General features: G+C 46.0%; 2 protein-coding genes across 2 annotated transcripts in view; one reads left to right on the forward strand and one right to left on the reverse strand.

The window, feature by feature from the left end:
* Positions 1-22,156, forward strand: part of LOC115615819 — a 76,715-nt gene that overhangs the window by 4,931 nt on the left and 49,628 nt on the right. The window lies entirely within an intron of this gene.
* CXCL14 (C-X-C motif chemokine ligand 14) lies at positions 1,278-9,500 on the reverse strand. Its single transcript, XM_030504448.1, has 4 exons — positions 8,899-9,500; positions 7,951-8,056; positions 4,219-4,329; positions 1,278-2,452 (listed from the first exon to the last, which is right to left on the reverse strand). Exons 1-4 carry the CDS (start codon positions 8,960-8,962, stop codon positions 2,437-2,439), a joined length of 297 nt encoding a protein of 98 aa, XP_030360308.1. The 5' UTR covers positions 8,963-9,500; the 3' UTR covers positions 1,278-2,436.

The following is a 22,156-nucleotide window of genomic DNA, read 5'->3' on the forward strand; positions in this document are numbered from 1 at the left end:
ACAGCTCTTTTTCTTTCATTTCCATTCTAGCAAGTGGAAAAAACAACTGCAGTTGGTTCCCTCTGTGCCCAGTTCTTACTGGTGGTTTTGGTTTGGCAAATGAACCCAGATCTGGGAGTCACTTCTCCAGGCTATACCCTGTGAGGTGTGAGTCACAGGCTACTGCGTTTGGGCAACTGGAGCTGTGTGCAGCATTCCCAATGGAGTGTTAACCACTCTTGTGCAACTGTGTCAATACTTTTCCAGGAAATACATTGCCCAGTAGCCACTAAATAAGCATAAACCATTTCTTGAAGCCTGTCAGTGTGTTGAAATCCAGTCTCCTCAAGGAAAAACTACTGATTTTGTTAAAATGTGACTCGAGAAAGGAGAGGGGCAGCCCATGGGTTTGGTGGTTGCCTGGAGGTCAGGTCCAGATGCTCAGTCCTTGTGATATCCCCAGGAGTTTAATTTTTTTAGTACTCTGGGATCTTTCTCAACCTTTTTACTAGTAAGTATCCAAAGTTTGTAGCTTTGTCTTTGTGCAGAATGGGAAAATACTTTGAAATCCAGCAGCTCTTTCTCCTTAAGCTCTGCTAGGGCATCATCACAGTAAATAATTATACAGAGTATGTGTGTATGCAGATATATATATAATTTCTTCTGCCTGAACTGAAGGAAACCCTAGAGTTGAGGCCAGGCATTGCCTTGATTATATAGCACAAGACCACTGTCACAGGAGTTGTGTTGGTCGTGCATTTAAACTCTTGCTGGCTTTATCCTTCCTATCTCTTCCTTTCCTTTTTAGCTGGGAAGTGGTTTAGGAGCCTTGTGGGGTGCAAAGTCCCTCCCTTTGAGGGAGGACAAAAACTGCACACAAAGAGGAGAGGGTGTCTTGAACGTTTTGATTGCCTGATTTCCAGTGTGCAGCCTTCTCTAATCTAAGTGATATCTTGTCTAAATCACTGCGTTTTACTTGGTTTTTATATGGACCCAGAGTGGTTGATTTGCACTTATTTAACATAACACTAGACCAATGGCTATAGGCACATGGCACAACCCTTCTTTATGTAACAAGATTCCTCAATGTTTGGGTAAAATCCAAATCCCAAAATGAGAAAGGGAAACAAATTAGTCTGGAATAAAGTTTTCTAATTCCAGTGTCATCAAGATGTCATATTTCTGAATCAGCTTCTCTGATTCAGTGTTTTTCCCCAAACCAGTTCATCTAATCAAAAGTGATTAGAAGTGGCTGAAGCTCCCTGATGGCTCCAGGAAATTCCAGAGAAACTATTAGCTGGTTTTAAATACATTTTTTATTTCTTTTTTTCATTTGTCTTAGAAAGAAATATGAAATCTGCATGCAACCTTCTAAATATTTCAACCATTTAAATAGCATATGATAATTTAGCGGTACAGTACATTATACAGCGAGATAATACAGGGAGACTTCCTAGAGTATATTTACAAATGAAAAGGTAGTTTTGTTATTTTAGAAAGAGGAATGCACTGCTTAACATTGAAGTATTACATTCAAAATAATGAATATGTTGTGACTAAAACATAGGTATTTATATGTTTGCCCTATCATATTTTTTTCATAAAAAGGTACCTTTTAAAGGCTTTTTTTCATTGCTACAAATCTAGGAAATCATACACGATAGTCTTGAAGCTTAAAATGTCTCAGTAATGAAGCCACAAACTTTCTGTAAGAGCTTCAGTTGGAAAAAAAAAACCCCCAAAAAACCAAAAACGAAAAACAAAATAAACATTTGCTTAGTAATAAAAATGACCTAGAAATGCTTTCTAATGCATGGAACATTAGATAGGAGATCTGGTATGCTTCACCTTGCAGCAAGACCTCAAGTCCATTGAAGAAGAGGTGCACAAGTGATGTTCACACTCATTGACGATGGGCTGAGGGACCTCACTTCTGCTGTTACAGCCATGACATTCCAGTGGCATCTTCCCCAGCAAGCTCATCTTTGGTCCCTGCTTTGCCTGACTAAATTGGAGGCTGCAAACATGACAAAGAACCACAGCACCGAAGCTTTCCCACTGCGAAAGGGTGAGGGACATGGCTGTATAACACCTTTACAAACATTACTGTTTGTTTAATGAGCTTATAAAGCTCGATTGCAATCATAGTGAAGTATGAATGAATAACAATAAAAAAAACCCCAACAAATCCAAATCCAACCTCTTTAAAATGAAAAGCATGAGTTTCCCCAATCTCAGTACAGAGCAGACGGGTATGAAATCTGAAGTGCAACAGATGCATGTGGAATCTGGAAGCCTTTTGCATGTGGCTATAAAATGTAAAAACTGACCCTTGGTAAAAAGTGCTTTATAATAATATAGATTGTGTCTTATGTCTGTGAGAGAGAAATAATCTTCTGCAGAGCCCAGTCCTATGCCAGCCAAGGGAGTCTGCTCTGTTCTTCATGCCGCTTCCTCTTATTCTTCATAAACCCTAAGCAGAAGGAAAGCCAAAAGCAAGGTGTTTAAAATAGGAATGAAACAAATCTCTCCCAAGTAGTAAAAATAATAATAAAGCCACAAACAGCAAAACCCTAGACTTTAAGCCTTTGCTTAAGTAGATTGGAAAGTAAGTTGTTGACTTTAGCAGTTACAGGATAGTTATCCATGAAGCATCTGGGAGGAGGATGCTGGAAATCCCTATCTCCTATAAAAATATTGAAGTATATAATGAGCTGTATGTAGATAATAAGTCTTATGTTTGGAATAATATGAGACTCCATGTTGTTTTTCTAATTTATGTCCTGAGAAGACTACTTGACAGGCTTATCTGCTGGAAAACTCTACTTGTGCAGGCTCCGTGGGTGAAAGCCTGGTATGGGAAAAACTAGGGGCAATGCTGTTTTGTGGAAGTGATTGAAGTTTGTGTGGCTGAGCCCTGGCTTTTTCTGGGGAACAGTGTGGTGGGTTTGGTACTGCTGGCAATGAGGGCACTGATAAATCAAGTCCTCATAATAAACAATTTAAATCAGGCTTTCTGTCTGAAATATTCACTTGACGCTGTTTCAGCTTGGCTTGGCTGCCCTGCTTGGCTGGGAAGCTTTGAGCTGACTTTTATTTTGGGCTGTGGAAGAGAGTATGGGCAGTGCTGCTACCTGCAGACAGGAGGTAGCCTGCAGCACATGGATGCCACACAGGGTATCCCTCTGCTTGGTCTGCTCAGGGAGCCCTGTGTGTTTTCTGAATGCACAAGCCTGGGGCTGAGCATCCTGCGTCATCTTAGTGACAGCCTTGTAAGAAAAACAAACCGCCACCACCAAGGGAAGAGTGTAAATATGTGGTTGTGCAATAGCCAAGGCTGCTCCATGTGCTCTGTTTGGGAAGCAGCCACAGGGAGCTGGCAGGGAATCAGGGAAGCTGGCTGGGGGCTCAGCGCCCACTGTGGTATCATCCGAGCCACCAAGCACTGCGTGGCTCTGCTGGAGTCACTGCACCCTTGGACCTGCTGAGAGATGGGGCTTGCTGGCCCTGTTTGAGCTCAATTTTGGGGAGCAAGTTCCCCATCAGCTGAGGAGGATCAGGGTTTGGTGGGACTGTACTGCTCTTTATGGCCATGGCTGGAAAGGTGGTAGGAGTTGTGCAGATCCCTTTAATTATGGATAGGGACATCAGCACTGGTCATCAACCATCAGGAATTCATGTTTCTTGTTCTTTCTTCTATCTATGATTGATGACTTGCAATAAGAACAAATCATCTTTGCAAGGGAGAAGGTGGCAGAGATTTTTACTAGCAAGTTACTGTTTTTCTGGGAATGATACACCAGTTAAAATTGGCAAATATCTGCATCATCAGATATTGAAGTGTGTGACAGGGAACTCTCTTCTCAGCTCTGCTGACTGCTTTCCTTGTGACCATGTGAAAGTAATTTAGCTTTTCATCTTGGCTTTTTACCACTAGAAAGGAGTTGAGTGTAAGTAAATAACTGAGAATGGTTGCTGATGAATAGTTTAACAGAAAATAATTACTTTTAATAGTTGGAACAGCCTAATCCTAAAATAGAAGTGAGGCAGCATGTGGCAGGAAAGAAATAACATCAAGAATGTTAATTTCTAACTGTAATTTTGGTAATGAAATACATCCTCCGTGCTGGCTGGAGCATTTGCAGGGTGTGCATTTTCCTGGCCTCTCTCTGAATGCTGCTGATTGCCCAAGTTGTTCCCGAGACTTTCCTCTCACCCATTCAGGAAATCTGTACTTACCTGCCTTTCTCTTTCCATACTCTGTACCACTTGAGCAGTCTCACTGTGTTTTGGCGTTTGGGGTTTAAGCAGTGCTGCTGCTCGCCCCTCACCCGTGTCCACAGAGTCACGCTGCAATGCAAGACAGCACAGTTACTGGAGTCATAGAATTATGGAATGGTTTGGGTTAGAAGAGACTTTAAAGCTCACTCAGTTCCAACCCCTGTCATGGGCAGGGACGACTTCCCCTAGAGCAGGCTGCTCCAAGCCCCTGTGTCCAACCTGGCCTTGAACACTGCCAGGGATGGGGCAGCCACAGCTTCTCTGGGCACCCTGTGCCAGCGCCTCAGCACCCTCACAGGGAAGAACATGGGAATGCTGTCCCTCTGCTCCCACTCCAGGCAAATGCCCAAATCAGTCAGGGGGCTCTCACCCAAGTGGGCAGTGATTTACATGCTCTTTGTTTTATAGCAGATACTTCAGTTCGTTGTAATAACACCGGAGCAGATATTTAGCTACCATCAATCAGTGCAGTGCAATATTGTCCACCATTATACTTAGTTCTTCCACGGGAAGACTTACATGCTGTTTCTAATCGATGGGTTTGCTCTGCCTGTCAGATATTGTCTTTAAACTTAATAGCTGAATTAATTAGGGCTCATTCAGACAACCACATGGTCTTTGCATGAGGATAAGATTCCTTCATGCTCACCAATACGGCATCCAAAAGAAAAGATCACACCTGCTTCATTGATTGCTTATTTCTCTTTTTTTTTTTAAGTCCACAGTATTTTAAACACTTGCACATAGCAGAGTGCCTGTGTGCCCCAGACCAGCTTTTTTTGTTGCCTGCATGAGCTCACTTAAAGGTCTCGCCACCATTTCAAAGTTATACAAGGTGTTCGGATAGTTCTTTCCATTCAGTTACCCTTCCTGCCTACTCCCTTTTCTGCTCTACCTCTATTGGGTGTAAGCTAAAGTCACGAACAGATAAGGTGTAATTTTCAGGTTGGTTTTTGGGGAGGATGTAGCTTTTTCCCCAATGCATAGGCAAGCAGTGGAAGAATTCCAAAGAGACTCTCTGGCTGCAGGCATCGGAAAGGGAAGGATTACTTCTAAAATCTGTGGACTATCTCTGTTCTAAGGATGTTCTCAGCCTCTGGAGATCAGTACATGTGTGAGAAGGTGATTTTTCTTGTAGCTTTCAGTGGGAGTGAAATCCATGGTATGCCAGTTTTAAGGGACTTGAGGTCGGTGCAAAGTTTCTCCATTCACTAGCCATGTTCTGGGTTGCACTGTCTGACGCCAGACCTCAGCTTGGGTTTCTCTTCTGACAGACCACAGAGGGTATTTCCAGAAAGCGATGGACAAGCCGATTTGCAGGAGGAGAGGAGCAGGAGCACCTCTGAAATACAGCAAGCTCTACATTGGCACTAGAAGCAGTTAAAGGACAATTCTGGATTTACTAGAGCCTGCGGTCTGAGGAGAAGATGATGCACATTTTGCTTCTCAAGTGATCTGGGCCTTTTCTCAGGCTGAGATGCATTGCTTTGACATCACATGTAGGTTTTCTGCTTTGATGCTGGTGCCTGGACAGCAGAGGAGGTGTTTCCAAGGCAGCCCCTTGGTCCTCTGTAGTTCCTGCATAGTTTTTGATGCTGTGGATGGATGGTTGCATTTTTGGGTACCCTGAGCTGACCTGGCCCTGCTCCTGGGAGTGCTGGTCCAGTGGATGTGAGGGAACATGCCTAAGCAGCTGTGGGAGCTGATGCCCTAAGTGAGGAGTTGCCTCAATGGCCTGCAAGCAGAGGTTGAGAGGGATGGAGAAGGGACTAAATCCTCCTGAGTATGTCCATGCCTTCAGAGCTGTGATGAGCACCCCTGGGTCAGTCTGTGACCCCCAGCACCTCGTGCCCCCATGTATCTCATCCATAGGCTTCCTAAACTGCACCCTCACACCTACTACTTTGCAAACATAATTTATATCATGTTTCTGCTATATGCAAAGATATGAGAGTTTCTGACGAGGGCAGGAGGGGACCCAGCTTCAACAACTCATTTTAAATGATCACTGCAGCAACGAAAACTCAGTTGCAGGAATTTAGCTCCTCTGTGCCTTGTCCAGAGACTCCTGGATCAATTTGTTCTTGGAATATTAGTTTCAGTTTGTTTTCAATGCTGACTTCAGACTGCATTAGGGGAGCTGTAAGGGCAGTGACAGCAGCGGGCTCACCCTCCCTGCCCTGCAGGCAGCAGCAGCGACGGGACAGCTCTGTCCCTGCAGCAAAACCCCTCCAGGCTTGAATAACATAGCTTGGTATTGGCATAACTATCCACCTGGGAAAGCAACTGCTCGGCACGGCATTCCGGCTTTCCTGACTTTCTGGTTGGAAGTGAAATATTGCATTAATGAGATTTATTTTATACTTCCCAGCCACCAGCTGCTTTCGGGCACAAGCCTGGAGCGGGACGTGAAGAATTAGTGCTCTCTACACCATCCTTTTGCTATTGAAAGGTCAAAGTAAAGCTGCGAGGAACTGATTTAGGCAGCAGTGCTCTGCAAGTGTTTGGTCACCACCAGCTCATTTGGGCTTCAAAGAGGTGGCTCTGATGTTCCCTGAGCTGAGCACTGCTCACAGCGATGCTGTTGTAAATCTGGAGGAAGCATAAGGAAGCTTGGCTATCTGTTCCTCCTCCGTACACCCTCTGCCAAGCCTGGTGAGGCATTTCTGCATGGGCAGGATCAGGCTCCTGTGGTATCTTCTTGCCTGTGCCAGTTTGGTAGGTTGGATTTAGCCCTGGGAGCAATACAGAGTGCCGGAGGTGGTACGTGGCAGGACAGGACTCAGATCCTGCTGTTAAAGCACCTTTCTAAGATTAAGTGGATGGCAAACATTCAGCGGGGGAGCAAAACCACTGCAGTAAATCACACCTTGGAGCTCTGGGGCCGTGGCTGCTTTAGGGACCCTTTTTCCCCCTTTTAGGTACCAGAGGGGCTTAGTGCGATCTGCTTAGCTAATGTGCCCTTCCGGTCCTTATCCAGCCCCGTGTGCCTGTTGGATGGTGCTTTGTTGGGGTAATATTAAGATATATACATAACTGGACAGAAACAAAATCCACAAAATACCCATATTTAAAATCTAAAAACCCTTCCTTTGAACCAGCCATCTGATGTCAGAAATCCCCGTGCCTGCCTCTGTTCGGTTGGTCACTACATCACTTTTCGGATCTCAAGGCAGCAATGGTCACAGCTTGCAGTGAGATGGGGAGAAAAATGTTTTCTTACATGCTTGGTAATCCCATCAAATGCAAGAGGGTGGCTCTGGTACAGCACAGGCAAAAATCTGCCTCTGCTTGGGATAACTTCTTCCTCGCAGAAACCACCATGGCCCAAACTGTTTCTGCTTTTATTCTGCATGACCAGGAAAACTTGAATAAATAGTTCTGGGGTTTACATCAGGCAGCACGGAGTAGGATTCGTCACTATCTTCAGCTGAACTAAGGATTATCCTTTTAGTGCCTCCTGTTCTATAAATATTTCTTTGAGCAAAAAGAATATTGTTTCAAAAACTGATTGCTGGGATTTTGGTCAGAATTGCATAATTGATTGCATCTGATTCAGCAAATGACTATTCCTAGAAATTAGCATGCCAGGGCATGAGGAAAACAAAGAACAAAGAAAGAACACGCAGTATAAGGTAAAGCAATTCAGCTGACAGGGAAAGAGAAAGCAGTAAATGAAGGAAAACTTACATAATCATCTCTTCCACGCAGAATGGGTACCTCGGTTTTATTTCCAGCTTCCTTACATTAGAGAATCTTATTTTAGGACCTTTCCTTGAACACTTGCACTTCACGCCTACAAGAGAAAGCATTTTCTCATGTGCCTGCAAAACCTCCCGCATACCAAGCGTCCCTTCCCTGCGCTCATCCAAACTTCTCTTTGGGCTTTCAAGCCTTGGTGGGAAAAGCTGGATTTCGTAATGCCGTTTTGCTTGAAAAGTGTAATATTTTTCTCTGCTCTATCCCAGGAAAAGGTAGAGACTCCCTAGGAAATACGGTTTATGTTCTGAGGCTTTGTAAATATGAGAGGTTTTAAAGTGCACCTGCTGTGATTAAATGTAATTGTATTTAACAAAAGGAAATGAAAGAGTCAGAACTTGCTTTAAATAGAGTGAAATGCACATCTAAGATACTTTCTCATTCACTCGCATCTCTTGTGGACTTTGTAGGACTTTCAGTCATCTCTCCTCTCATGGATGCTGTGGTGTATTCGCAGCCAGACAAAAGCTGAGCATTTTTAACCATCGTTTTTGTGCACAGCAGAAAATGCAGGCTGGTGCTCGATGCAATTTGTGCTACCACATCAAATCCAGCTCTGCTCTAATTACCCTGTGAAAGGCACCCTCTGTTCCGAAGGAAGTATTTGAGCTATATTCCTGAATAACAGGGAACATGGCATGACCTCCCGCACTGGGAGCGGAGTTGTTTGCCTTGCACTGAAGGCACAACTTTGTTGGATATATTTTACCTCTCCTTCCACCTTCAAAACCTCGCAGCTACCCTGCGCACAAATTGAATGCATCGCTCCTTCCCAACCTGCAGGGCACAGCTAAATCCAACCCAGGGCTCTCAAGATGCAAATACAAATTACTAGAAAAGAGGTTTACACGAGGGAAAAAAGAGAATAAACCCATTTACCTTCTGCGCTGGCCAAGCACATCACGATGAACAGCAGAAGCAGCGCTGCTGTCAGGAGCTTCATGGTGAGGCAGCAGGTACCTAAAGAGACGCCGCGGGTTCTCCTGCCTTTACTGGCTCCGCGTTCGTCCCCCCGATTCCCCCGTCCTTGAGGCTGGAATTCACCAGGGAGGGGAGAACAGAGCGCGGCTCCCGGCGGTGCTGCTGCTGCTGCCCTGGCGCTTCGCGCGCTGCCTGCGCTCTGCCTGCGCGCTGCCTGCGCTCTGCCGCTTGCCTTCCCTTGTCCTCTTTTAAAACAGCTCCCGCTGCCCTTGCTGCCGGCTCATTAATATGCACAGCAACTCCACGGCTCCCTCCGCTTCCTCAGCCCCGGCGGGGAGGGGGGACGGGACCGGCACCCGCCGCCGCTCCTGCCCCTCGGGGGGAACCCCCCGCCCCGAGCATACCGGGGGTGGGAGCGCAGCGACGGGGCGGCTGCCGCTGCCCCTGCCCAGCTGGGGCGTTCCTCAGCGGGAGGAGGTTTGCTGGGGGGTGTTTGTATGAATGGAGCTGGTAGGTGGGGGGAAAAAACCTGCTCCAGGGAAGCCCGCACTCCGCAGAAATTCCCGTGCGCCTTGGAAATGGGATTTGGAGAAATCTCACCTGGGAAATGGTGTTACCTATTGACTTCAATGTGAATTTATATGAGTTTGTTAATGTTAATTATTTATTAATGAACTGATATGAATTTATTGATGTTAATTAATTTTCTGGTTATAACAGGTTTCTAAATCTAAAGGAAAGCTCAGTGAATTAAATAGGGGAAAAATATTGCTAAAAGCATTGTTAGGTGGGTTTAGGATGTGGAATGTTTCAAGAAATAAGATCAATTTAGGGTTGTTTTAATGAATGTTCCAACAGTGTTCTGCTCTGTAAAGAATAGGGTAGTGACATGCTCGAACTTCACAGATTTATATATTCCATCTCCCTTGCAGAGCCTATTTCTGATTTTTGGCAACAGCTAAAATAGCATCTTTAATATCCATATTCCAGATTTTTGCCTATGTAACTGGAAATGGGTTAAGATCAGAGTCGGGGCTCCAATCTCCTTCCTAGTGTTGTATTCAGAGCACATGTGAGATGAACCACTCTGCTGACCCCCAGTTTATCTCAGCCCCTCTCCAGCACACCACTGCCACGCTGCCTGCTCGCACACCCATCCACCTTCTTAAACCCAACTGGAAACAGCCATCCTGCCAGTGCAGGCAGCGCTTGGGAAGGACGCTCCATGCACTCCCAAGCTCCACTTGCATTTTAAGTTTCCCACATGGTTTCGTTCCTGCCGGCTCCCATTGGCAGCGGCCATCCTCGCTGCGTTCCCGGCCCGGGTGTTGGCAGGCTGTGAGTACAGCCCTACCACACACAGCCTGCACGTTGCGCACAGGCAGCTGCCTTGTTCCTGGCGCTGGGTTTCATGTGAGACGTGCTGACACGCCGGGAACAGCCTGCCTGCTCTGCCCTGCACGGGATGGGGGACAATGGCTGGGGAGGGGGGGGCTGGCTGATGTGGCAGGGAGCTTTTGGGGTGAAAGACCTGTCTTTAGGCAGGGTTGTGCGGCTGCTGCCAGTGCAATGGGACGGGGAATAGTGTGATAGTTCTTGTTGTGTTTCGGGTGTTTGTGCTGCGCAGCTCTAAACCAGCTCCCGAGGCTCTCATTGCATTGCATAGGGATGTTTTGGGGTATATGTTGTTAAATTCCAAAAGGACTAAAGAGCAAGGTTTGGTTTACAGCCTGTAGATAAAAATGGGACCTGAGGTATGGCAGATCTCAGCTCAAACCCTTGAAAATAAATTACTGTTATCCAATTCCAAGCAAAAACTGCAGAGGAGTGTAAAAGACTCATTTCAGAGCCACTGTTGCTGGGTGCTGAGGGTGCCTGCTGGGCACTGGGGAGAGCTGGCTTAAACTGATCCACATCCCATCCGGGCCTGCTGCACCTTGGGGAAATTCCCTCCTTGCAGCCTCCTCTGCTGCGTGTGCAGGAACAGTCCCAGGAGGAACTGTGTGAAGGCAAAGCCATTTTCCCTCCCCCTCTGCTAATAAAAACTTGGGTGCAGCTTTAGCTGGCGGCAATTTGAACTTCCCTCAAACCAGGAAACTCATGTCCAGGCTGGAGAAAAATGGAAGGGGATTCTTCAGCTTTCCAAAAGCAAATCCCTTCTTCTTACGTGACTCTTGCTTGTGTTGAATAAGCCAAGCTTATTAGCTAGTGAATAAGCAAAGTGCTGCTTTAGTTCCAACTTACGTGTGGAAATGACTGCATTTGAGGTGTGTGTAAATATGGTAACTGCTCACTATGCGCCTGAGCAGTTCAGTGTCTTTACGCCAAGTGCTGGCTTTGATAGTAATTATTTCTGAGAGCTCAAAGGTGTCCCTTGCCTGGCGTGACAGGTTTTGGTGGCCGTGTACGGTTGTCTCTGACACCTGCTCTATCCCAAAATGACAATGACAGAAGAGGAAGAAGTTTTAGCAAAGGATTGAAGGGAAATGGAACATATATGGAATTCACCACAGTCTGCCCCAAAAGAAACCTTGATAATCCAAATATATCTTATTTGTGCAAACACATGCTGAGCTGGTTGGCATACGCTGGTGCTTTATGTGCACGCAGTGCCTACAGCAGGTCTGCTCAGCCTCAGCAAGCGTGTTTTGGCAAGCAGGTGGTGATTCATAGGGCTGGGGAGGGCAGCGGTGGTGGAAGCATCCATTTCAGTCCTCACAAAGCCACCCAATCACACAGTAATTCAGCAGGGCTTGGGTTTTGCCCTCCACAAAAGGAGTCACCGAGGTCTAGCTGTTGTCCTCAGCTCTGCAGATGGGATGTGCTCAGAGAGCTGTGCCTGTCCCCAGGGGAGCAAAACCATACCTGTGCAGGTAGCATATCGCCTGCTTTGTCCAGCTCATTTGAGGGCCATTGTCACTGGTGAAAGGTCTGTTGTCTCACCTTCTTAACTATTCTTTTCAGCTCTCTGCCCCAGCATAAAGCTCCTTGGCAAACCAAGGGTGAAGCCTGGCTTTGCACCTGAGGGTCAGACCTGCTGCGACCAGCGGAGATTTGCCACCCCCAGGAGGGTGGTTTGCAGCACAGAGGGTGGGGATGAGTGCTTGTGTTCTCCTAAAATAAGAAAGAAGAGTTTCAGCGATGGGATTACTGTTTGAAGCAGAATCTTCACCGTTTTTGGCTACCTGGAAGCAGAAATATTCCAAGCTGAGCACAGCATGTAGCTGAGCTGGAGCAGAACATTTGCACTTTAAGGCATGCAGACAAACCCTGAATGCCTTTCCAGTGGGAATCTGCTGGGACAGAGTGGCTCACCCCCAAAATACAGTGTTGGTGTGGAAATGAGAGGGCTCCAGATGAGCTGTTGGGCCTGCCAGGGAAAGGACATTTATGTCTATGCCAAAACAAGAACTGGATGGGGTCCATGCCCTGACCTGCCCTTAGGTGAGGCTTTTCCTCCTGCTGTGGGTGTGCACGACATCCTAAGCCAGCACACGGAGAGAATCCCATAGATATTTCTCTGCATCCTGGGGATGATAAGATATACTATTACAGTTGTTACCATTATTGGAAGTATTTCAGTACTGCTGGTTTCTGTTATGCAGGTTATTTCAAGTGCAGGGTGAGCTACAGTTTGGATTGACTGTCCTTCAAAATGTCAGTGTTTCATACAGGGAAGGCGAAGATGCCAGTCATCGTGAGAAGTCTTTGTGAAGTGGCCATGAAACTGAAGCTACTTATTCCTGTGGAGGCAAATGATACGAATGGCTCATCTGAATTTAATGTATAAGAATATCTCAAGCAGCCCATCAAGGAGAAGATTAAGCATTTGAAGTGATGTGTGATGTGACATAATCCCTGCATATTACATCAGGAATTTAGGAGAGGAATTAGACTTAAATGCTCACCAGGAAATTCAGCATTAAGGTGGAGGTGCAGAGATGTGATGTGTGTTGTATGTAGCCTTTTTTCCCTGGATGCTGCACTTCATTCTTTATGCCTTTTTGATGTTGTGACTGTATTGCATTCAGCACCAGATGCAATGTGTTATATGGGAGAGATGCTGTGAGCCTCCTGCAGTGCATGGACCCTTAGCCCTTGCGACAGAGCACATATAAAACTCCATCCCAAGCTTGAAGTGAGCGGAAAATTGCCTCAGATTCTGGAAGGGTGTCGCAAGCCTGCTTCCATGGTGCTGGCCTTACTCAGCAGAGGATGTGCTACAGGCTGTGGTCAACCCCCTGTTTTCACCTTTAGCTCTGAATGGCCTTTTCCTTTCCCCAATAGCCCTGAACAGTAGTTGTGTCATCCTTGCGTGTGTTTGTCTATCGTAAGTTGAAAGTCAAAGCTTTGGATTTCATCTTTAGTCTCTGGAAACATGAAACATATTTCAGGGAAAACAGCTGTGTTCCCTTCTGTAGAATTTCACAATGGGTGAATCCTGCAAAATAAGGCTTGTATTGTTGTTACAGTCACTGCTTTCTTTTGATATTTTCTTTTTATTTCCATGGTGAGACTAAATTCTAGATGCTGCTTCCTCTCTTGGGAATAGTTTTAAAGCAGCGCTCTTCACAGACCTAAATTATTCACCAAGAAGAGGATTTTCTTTTGCTGAGATGAGGATGAGTAGGTCGGATCTGGGACTGCTGTCGTGGTTTGGAGCTCTTTGAAGCTCTTTGTCATGAATCATTAAAAAGGGCTGCAATAACATGGCAAAACAGAGAACCAGCTCTTTGTGTAGGTGATCCGAGAATCACCTCTAGGTATGCACAAAAGGATTAATCCCGCTTGTGGCTTTTTACACTGAGAAAGTAGTAAGTTGTGTTTCATTTCCTACTGACTCATTTCCTTGCTACGACTTAACATTGGTTTTCATGTCCATTTTACACTTTATACCATTTTCTTAATAGGCATCTAAGCTGAGAATCGTTGTAGGTATTTATTTTGTGCTTAATCACCCAATGAGTTGGGTTTTTGCTATCCACTGTGATGCTTGCTATAGTCTAGAGGGAATAATGCAAAGGAAAGAAAGGCAATTTGCTTGATGTGGCTCACTCAGATTCCTGATAGTGCTGGCCAAAGCCATGAGAAGTCTCCATGGTGGTGGGTGGGATGAGAGCTGCTTGGGACAGGGACGGAGATGGTGCCAGCCCTGTCCTTGTCATTGTGTTCTCCTTTTCGCAATTCTTTTTTAACTAAGAGCTCAGGCAGGGATGCTGTGTTACTCCCTAGATGTGCAGTTAGAACATTACACTGCCTGAATAAAACAAGAGCAGTTGAATGGAAAACTTTTCTTATTGCCCCAGGATTGGAAAGAAATTATGCTGTCCTGATTTGCTCATCACATCTCTTTGTGTGGGTAGTTTTGGGTAATCTGTGGATGCCAGCTTTTCAGATGAAGGGCTTGTGTGGGTAGTTTTGGGTAATCTGTGGATGCCAGCTTTTCAGATGAAGGGCTTTTGGGATAGAATAGGGTGTTACTGTATGTAATAAACTACAGGCAGCCTCTCTCTGTGCTATTAATGCTACTTCTCTGAAAAGAAGTGGCTCTGCTGCCAAGCCATCCACATTCGAAAGCCCATGGAAACTGGAAAACAAACCATAAGGTGTTTTGTTTTGGAAGAGAATAAGACCAAACGAGATCAGCACCTGCATAGTTTCTATTCCAGTCCTAGGTGAACTCTTACAGAGATGGAGGGTTGGGGCAGCAAGAACCACATTCAGGCATGAGAAAACCCCTTCCTGACACTTCCCCTGTTTGCAGCTTGGCAGAGCTGGGCATAATTCCAAAGCCTTCCAGGGATGGCAGGAATGTGCTTCAGCATCTGCCACAGGGACTCAGCATATCCAACTTCAGTGGCTGTCCCTGCATAGTGAGAGTCCCTTGGGAGAACTGGTGAGCATGGTCCTGCTGCAGGTGCCCTCATTGCAATGGTTTTATGGGCCTTCATTCAAGGAAATGGAGATTGTAGAGGGAGAGGGAAGCAATGCTTTGAACCCTTTGCGATGTAAGGAGCTGCTTACCATGAGTTACAGCAGCAGGAATAGCCCTGTTGTATCCCTGGGCAGAAGATACAGTGCCTGGTGCAGCAGTGACAGCACTGTCCTGGTAGATGTGGTGACAGGGATGCATCTTTAGCTCTTTGAGGTCTTTTACAAAGCCCTGGAAGCCTGGGACTTTCCTATTGTCTTTAAGGAGGGCTTTTGCATCAAATATGAAGGCATAAAATACAAAATCACAGAGGCAGAGCCATACAGTGGTGTCAGATCCACCTCACCGCTGCTCTCCCTGCCTGCCTGCACTCCTCTGCTTGCTGGGGGCCCATCCAGGTCTCCCCTATGCTTTGCACCTCTCTTTGTAAGGCCACCCTGTGCCACCTCTATTCCAGGAGTATCTCATGGCCTGGTCCATGATGTGACTGGTGGCATCCAGGCAGGGAGCTGCCCTGGGCACCCCATGTATGAGGGATTGACTAGGAAGGGGATGACTTCCTTGCTGTGATGTGTCTTACGGTTATTCTGCCTCTAGTAGCTCCTGGTTTCTTTTTTTGGACTTGTGGCTTCACATTTCCAGAAAATCCACTCCAAATCTCTGTGTGTGTGAATACAGCACTCAATGGAGGGTCTCCTTTGAAGACTTCGGGAGGTTTCTTTTAGAGCTTGCTTCCAGGTAACTGCAAGCTGTTTAAACTTGCCCAGTAACCACAGCAATAAAACTCCCCAGAAGCCAGAATTAAAGCCATTAGATAAAAATGCCCATAATTTAGAGTGATTAAGTGTCCTGGGTTCAAACCACGACATTAAGTATGGAGGTAGATGATCTCACAGCATCCCCTGTGATGCCAGGCAGAGGAAGTGTGGAGGAGTGCCCGTGGTGCAATTGGAGGTGGGTGCATGGGATCAAGCACTGGGGTGGCACCGAGTCTGGCTTGAGCACAAAGCCACAGCACCTATAGGTGCCTATGGGGCTCTGCAGGGTTTTTCCCATCTCCTTAGTGCTTTTTGTAATGTGCAAAAAGCCCTTGCAAGCTTAAAGAAGCCCTTTCTCCCCAGACAGGATGGGAGCTCCCCATCTCTGTCTGTTTTCTGATGAGCTGTGTGTTGGTAATGATGGGAATTTTTCATATGCTGATTTTTTCCCCCCCTCCCCGGGATAGAGAACATATGTGATGTCTTTAAAAATAAGTAAAATGAATGACCTAACAATGCAGGCTTTGAATATTTGATGGAAGATTAGTAGGCTGCAATCAATCAGAGGGTTTTCTTCTGAGTAATAAATATGTTAATTATTTACTCAGATAAAAGTTTAATTACCATATCACTTGGGAGGGGGTATAGTTATGCCTGATTTTCCTAAGAAAATCAGTTCATTCTGGAAATAAACCAGCCAGCATTCCTATGAGTAAACCAAGTGACGTTCCTGCTGGCACAGCCCCAGCCTGGCTGCAGCAGAGGCTCCTCTCTCTGCATCTTCCCTCATCTGCATCTCATCCACCCCTCTGGAGGGCTCTGTAGCATCCCCCTTCCCAATTTAACCAGGCTGTGCTCCTCTCCTAGCAGTGGTATCATCACCAAGGACTCTGTGGAGAGTACCCCATTGCTCTGAGCCCTATTCCTGCTGAATTTGCCCAGTTTTTGCAGGTTTTCCACCTGGTTGCATGCTCAAATGTGGCTCCTCCATCCCACCTATGTGTCCTTCATGTGTGGTCTGGGAAGGCTGCAAAAAAGACTAGCCAAGCCCTTCACAGCCCAGTTTGATGGACTTAGGAGTATTTGCTGGCACTCCCTAAAAACACAGTGGTTTGACTGGGCGTGCAGATCATCACAGGGTGAGACTGGAAAGGGACACAGCAAGTGCTACTGTGCAGCATCCCACTTGCTGCACCCTGGTAATCCCCCTGCTTGGCTGGTGCTGAGGGTGCCTGCACCAAGAATAAGTAAAGCACAGAAAATTCAGCCTATACTTTACTGCACTGTCATATCCATGAATAGGTAGAGCTGAGCTTTTTATTCTTTTTATTAATAATCCAAAAGTTCACACCAGGATGGCACATTGGAGAACTGATGTGGTGAAGAAGCACTTGTTTTTGGTGTTGAAATTAAATGAGAAATCAGCTGAAGAGCAAGGCAGGGCTGATAAAATCTATAAATGCCATGCAAAAGGATGTTGTGGGGCTGTGCATCTGCAGCAGGACTGGAAGAGGGACTGGGACTGGCAAACTGGTGGTGAAGCCTCTGCTCTCTACAAACCCCCCCCCCAGTTCAGGGCTTTGCTGCTTTCACTCTCAGGGACAAAAATATGTCCGGCTTATGGTTCCTTCCAAAGGCCTTTGGCAGCCTCTCCTGGCAGTTGGCTGTTTCTGAAAGGCAGGCAGTTGTTGCTAAAGCGATTTGGAAGCAGAAGTGGTGCTCTGGAGCCCTAATGCTGCGGGAAAGGATTAGTGCTGAGGTTGTCCCCATTGCGGATGGGGCTGGCTTTGTGTTAGCAGTTCATCTTTGGAAGGAGAAGCTGGGGGGCTTGTGGGTGTGCAGTACCGCTCTGTCCTCCCCTTTATCCCCTGTGCTGGAGCATCGTTCTGTTGCCAGGAGAACTTTGGAGAAACTCAGCAGCCAGCACTTCTTTGGGTACATGCTAAGGATTAAGCAAATATCTGTCCTATTCCTGAGAGCTCCCCTCTCATTGGCTTGGAAGAGAAATGTCAGAGCAGCTGAATCTTATAGAAGGCGACATGGCCTTATGGATGCTTTCTGAGATGAGGGTACCAAAGAGTTAATGTGAATTTCAATCAAGACATTAAGAAGGGCAGAGGGAAAAGAGATTAACTGACCTCTTGCTTTGCTCTATAAAATGAGACAGTGAGAGAATGTGATGAGATCAATGGAAAAATAAAAGGAAATGAGAAATCAAAGGAAATGCTGCTTTACGGGTTATCTCATATGGAGAATTGGGAAATTTTCTCATCATGGGATCCAATATTCTCTTATAATTTTAACAGAGCTGGGTAACTCATGACTGCAAAGGTGAAACCCGTGATAGAGGCTGATTCCCTGCAGGGATTCAAAAGGAAATGATCCATTTCAGGTACAAGTGATAGGATGCTACTGGATGTCCACTCCTCTGGTGCTCTTCAGAAACCATGCAGAGCCACAGCATCTGCCAGAAGGTGGCCTCCCGCAGTGTTCAAAGTCTGGGTTGTCAGAGCCGTGAGCCCAGGCACATCAACTGCTCAATAGCAGCATCTCATAGATGCACGTGCCTTCCTCTTTCAGGCCTGTTAACAAAGCAGCATTGCAGGTGCTCAAAACCAAGATAGAAAAAAGAATTCCATTCTTCCCTTTCAACTTTTCTGTAAGACTTCTGGGGTCACACTCCTCATGCCTTTAAACAGATCCTTTCTGGGACTTCAGGTTAGCTGTGGGCTCTGGCAAGTTGCTGAACCCAGGACAGCATCCTAACTAACTTGTCCTCAGAGAAAGAAGTACTTTCCATGAGGCCTCCTCCTCTACAATAGCTGTGGTCCCCACATTTCTCCAGAGGCCAGATGTGGGTTTGTTTCCTTTTCTTTTAAAGCAGATTTCTGTGCCCACTCCACAGCTCCAGGGCATTGCTGTGCATGTATCCTACACTCCCACGGCTGCTTCTGCAACCACCAAACTTCTGCCCAGCTGCTAATCGATGTGAAAAGTCTTGCCCTGGAGACTGGTTTTGCCCCTACCCTGACGTACATCCCCTGGTCCGAAGTCTCAACCAGCTGACTGGTAGAGAGCAAGTGCTGTCAGAGGCCAAAATGAATGATTTATTTTTGTGCTACTGTCATAGTTTCTCTAATTAACTCCTTCACCCTCATAAATTCTTCATTAGGATTTGTATCTCTGCTGCTTTGCACATGTTTGTGGGTGATATCGGCTAGATTAGGCATGGTCTCCCAGGCGTCTCACTGGGCTTTTCTTTACCCCTAACAATGAGTTTGTCTGTGCCACGCACCATCTCTTCCACTTGCCATAGTGAATTTCCCATAGATATGGCACTTTGATGACACAGGAGCCACATTCAGCAGTAAGAACACCCCGACTTCAAAAACAGGCAGTTCAAGCTCCAAAACAGAAACTCCCCCCAAACACAGAGAACACCACGAAAACGCTTTTCACCAGCATTGCTCTCCGTGCCTGGGTGCCAGCAGAAAGCAGGCCAGCTCCAAACAACCCCAGCCTTGCTCCGCACTTGGCTTGAATGTGTTTTGTTTTGATACCTTATCCTTGGGTTATTCTGTTCTCCCTAATTGCATTTAGTGCCTGGCTTGGGAAAGGCTGTTCTGCTGCGAATGCAGCTGTGCCCCCGCTCCCCGCAAGCCCACCCCTTTGCTCTGGAGCTGTCAGGTGGGACAATTGCCTTGCAGGCTCTGTTTTTGCCAAGGAGATGTTGGGATTGTTGGCTGGGTCTTCAAAGGTCTGCAGTGGCTCTTGATGTTCCTCACCGGAGCAAGGGCAGCGGAAGAAAGTCGCCTGGGAAACGCTCTCCGGAAGTGGAGATTAGATTCTTTAATGCTTTTGAATAGCAAAATACAGTGTCTAAGTATGAGAAGCAGCCCACACAGCCTGTAGACATGTTTGTACCCAAACAAACCCACGTTGTACCCAATGTGCTGATTTCTTCAGCACGTAAATGGCTCCGAATAAGGTATTGGGTAAGGCTGGCTATGGAAAGACATAAACCAGGATAGGTTTGCCTTTCCCACAGTGCTAACCTGAGCTTGTACCTATGGTCATGCTTGTGGTCAGGAGGGTTATATCAGCAATTAATGTAATTACTGATCTGACCTGTATGTGTAGGACAGGGTGGCCTTGTTTCTCCTGAAGAAGCTCTTAAAATGGTCCAGTTCAAGCAAAGTGATGGTTTCCCCTTTCCCTTCACCCTCATAATCATGTTCAAGAGTATTTGCAGTAACAGTAAGCTTCTCAGAAATTCCTCTTTTATTCCTTGTGTAAAATCTGGATGCAGCAGCAGCAGATAGATGAGCATGTAGCACACTAATGTCACTTTTAAAGCCTCTTGTATTAACCTTCCTACGCCTCTGGGCCTACCTTTGTCCACTGAGTACAAATAACATCCGGATTTCCATCCCAGCCCTTTTCTTCATCCCTGGCTTTGTCTGTAACTTGCTTTGGTGTTACACTTGGAATGGCAGAGGTGGGAATCTGGCTGATGAGACCGGGTTGAAAACGTGCTGTAATTGTTTTCTGGATGTCAACAACCTGTTGTTTTAAGGTATAATTTGTGCCTCTGTCTGCACAAATCCATCTGAAGCTCAAGCATGATAAGACAAGTTGATCTTTAACATTCTTTATCTTCTGTTTTGTGCTGCTAGGAGACAATTGCCAGGGTGAGGCAGCTGGATTTTGCACATGGTCTTTCTCTAGCAAATGCAGCTGTGATGCACATTAGGGTCAAATTTAAAGGATTCCCTGTCATTGTGGAGGGAAAAACAAGAAACTGGTAGAGGTTTGCAGTAGCCTTTAGCTTAATACCCTTTGCTTTGTTTTCTTTAGCCTCAAAAGGCAAAGAGCAAATGTTTTCTGCAGTGCATCAGTGTTTGCTGTGGCTCAAACCTGTACAGAATTTGTAACATTAAAAATGAAATCGAGTCTGTAGACAGCCATAGTTCAAGCATTTACAGGGTTCCTACATCCACAATGGCCCAGGGAGCCCACGCAGGGCAGGGCAGGCATGTGTTTTAATCTCTTTATGCTTCAAAAGCATCTTCCAGCTTTCGCTGGTGGAGTTTGCTGGATGTGAGATTGATGGGATTGAGTGTTGCACATCATTTGGGGAATGCCTTGAACAGAGTAAACCACATATCAGATCTTCAGGACATGTAAGTCAGCATAACTCCACCATTGCTATGGAACATTCTGGTTCTTTTCAGTGCCTAGTTTTAACAAACTCAGTGGCCAAGTCTTGTGTCTTGCCCTAATTTGTTCAAGATCCATGTTATAAATCACCCCTGATTTAGACCCATGAAGGAAAACTAACTTGACAAATCCCTTTCTGTATTAATTTCTGTCAAAACATTATTTATGACAATGAGTGGATTGCTGATAGCTCTGGCTTTTGTTGCCCAGGACCCAGGGGGTTTGACATACATTCAGCGTGAGTCCAGGCAGATGCCTTTCTTTGGCTGTTTGCTTCTCGTGTTAAGACTTGTGTTGTATCATGAAGAATTTGATTTATTAACAAATGCTTTATAATATAGTAAGACAGATGTCAGTGATGTTTAATAGCTCCATAAATTTTGCCTCTTGAGCAGATTAAACGTGCAGGTATCAGAGGCATGAGGAAGGCATTCTGCACCAAGGCAACATTTAAGTAACCTGATAATGTGAGCACTTCTAGCCATGTTCTTACGGAAATGAAGTTAGATGATTGCGCTGTGTTTCTCCTGTCCCAAAATAACTATTTAAACTTGATACCTATTTCCAGCTAGGCTTAACAGAGGGCTTATAACACACAGTTTCTGGCAGGTTGTGAGTGACAGTGCTGGTCACCTGGATCTGCCTGTTTTTTTTTTCCGTGGCATGTGGGTGATGAGGAAGGTCTGAAATCACTGTTTAACACTGCTGTGCTCTGCACGTGGGTATTCACCTCCACAGGAGTCTGAAGTATAGCCTGTGGTCCTGCCTGGAGCCTTCCTTTAGAGAGATGAGGGCTTCAAGGGCTAAATAAAGCCCTAAGGACCTTTTCAGCATTGATTTATGCTTTCCTGCCCTACAGAAAAACCTCCTCCTTCTATTCCCAGGGTGGTGTCCCTTTGCTTGTCTGTCTTTGCTTGTCTCTCCTCTGTCACTCCCAGGTTCCTGAAGCTCCTGGGGCTGTTTCCAGCCCACATGGTGCTCAGGAGCCAGGGCCCTGGGCTGGCAGCACAGAGCCTTGGGAGAAGCCCAGCTTCGGGCTTAGCCCCGGGCCGTGGCTTCCCATCCACAGCAGCTCAGTGTGGAAATCATGTGCTGTCCTCTCATCTTATTCTCCTCATCTGTAAATTAGCAGTGCCAATTTGCTTCCAGAAATAGGTGGAGGGTTAATGACTTCAAGCAAATATCGTAAACTATTACATATATAGAAGTCAATATAATTACTCAGAATTAACATAAGTCTTCCTTGTGCTAAAGCAAGTAAACATTTGTTTTCCAAGATGTAGACTCACAATCATATTAAACATAT

This window comes from Strigops habroptila, chromosome 12 (genome assembly GCF_004027225.2).
Source record: "Strigops habroptila isolate Jane chromosome 12, bStrHab1.2.pri, whole genome shotgun sequence".
In the NCBI taxonomy this organism is placed as follows: domain Eukaryota; kingdom Metazoa; phylum Chordata; class Aves; order Psittaciformes; family Psittacidae; genus Strigops; species Strigops habroptila.

Coding starts and splice junctions, on each gene's coding strand:
- CXCL14 (XM_030504448.1), bottom strand. CDS start 8,962: ATGAAGCTCCTGACAGCAGCGCTGCTTCTGCTGTTCATCGTGATGTGC. Junction 8,057..8,898: donor GTGCTTGGCCAGCGCAGAAG/GTAAATGGGTTT, acceptor TTTCTCTTGTAG/GCGTGAAGTGCAAGTGTTCA. Junction 4,330..7,950: donor TGCGTGGAAGAGATGATTAT/GTAAGTTTTCCT, acceptor CTTGCATTGCAG/CGTGACTCTGTGGACACGGG.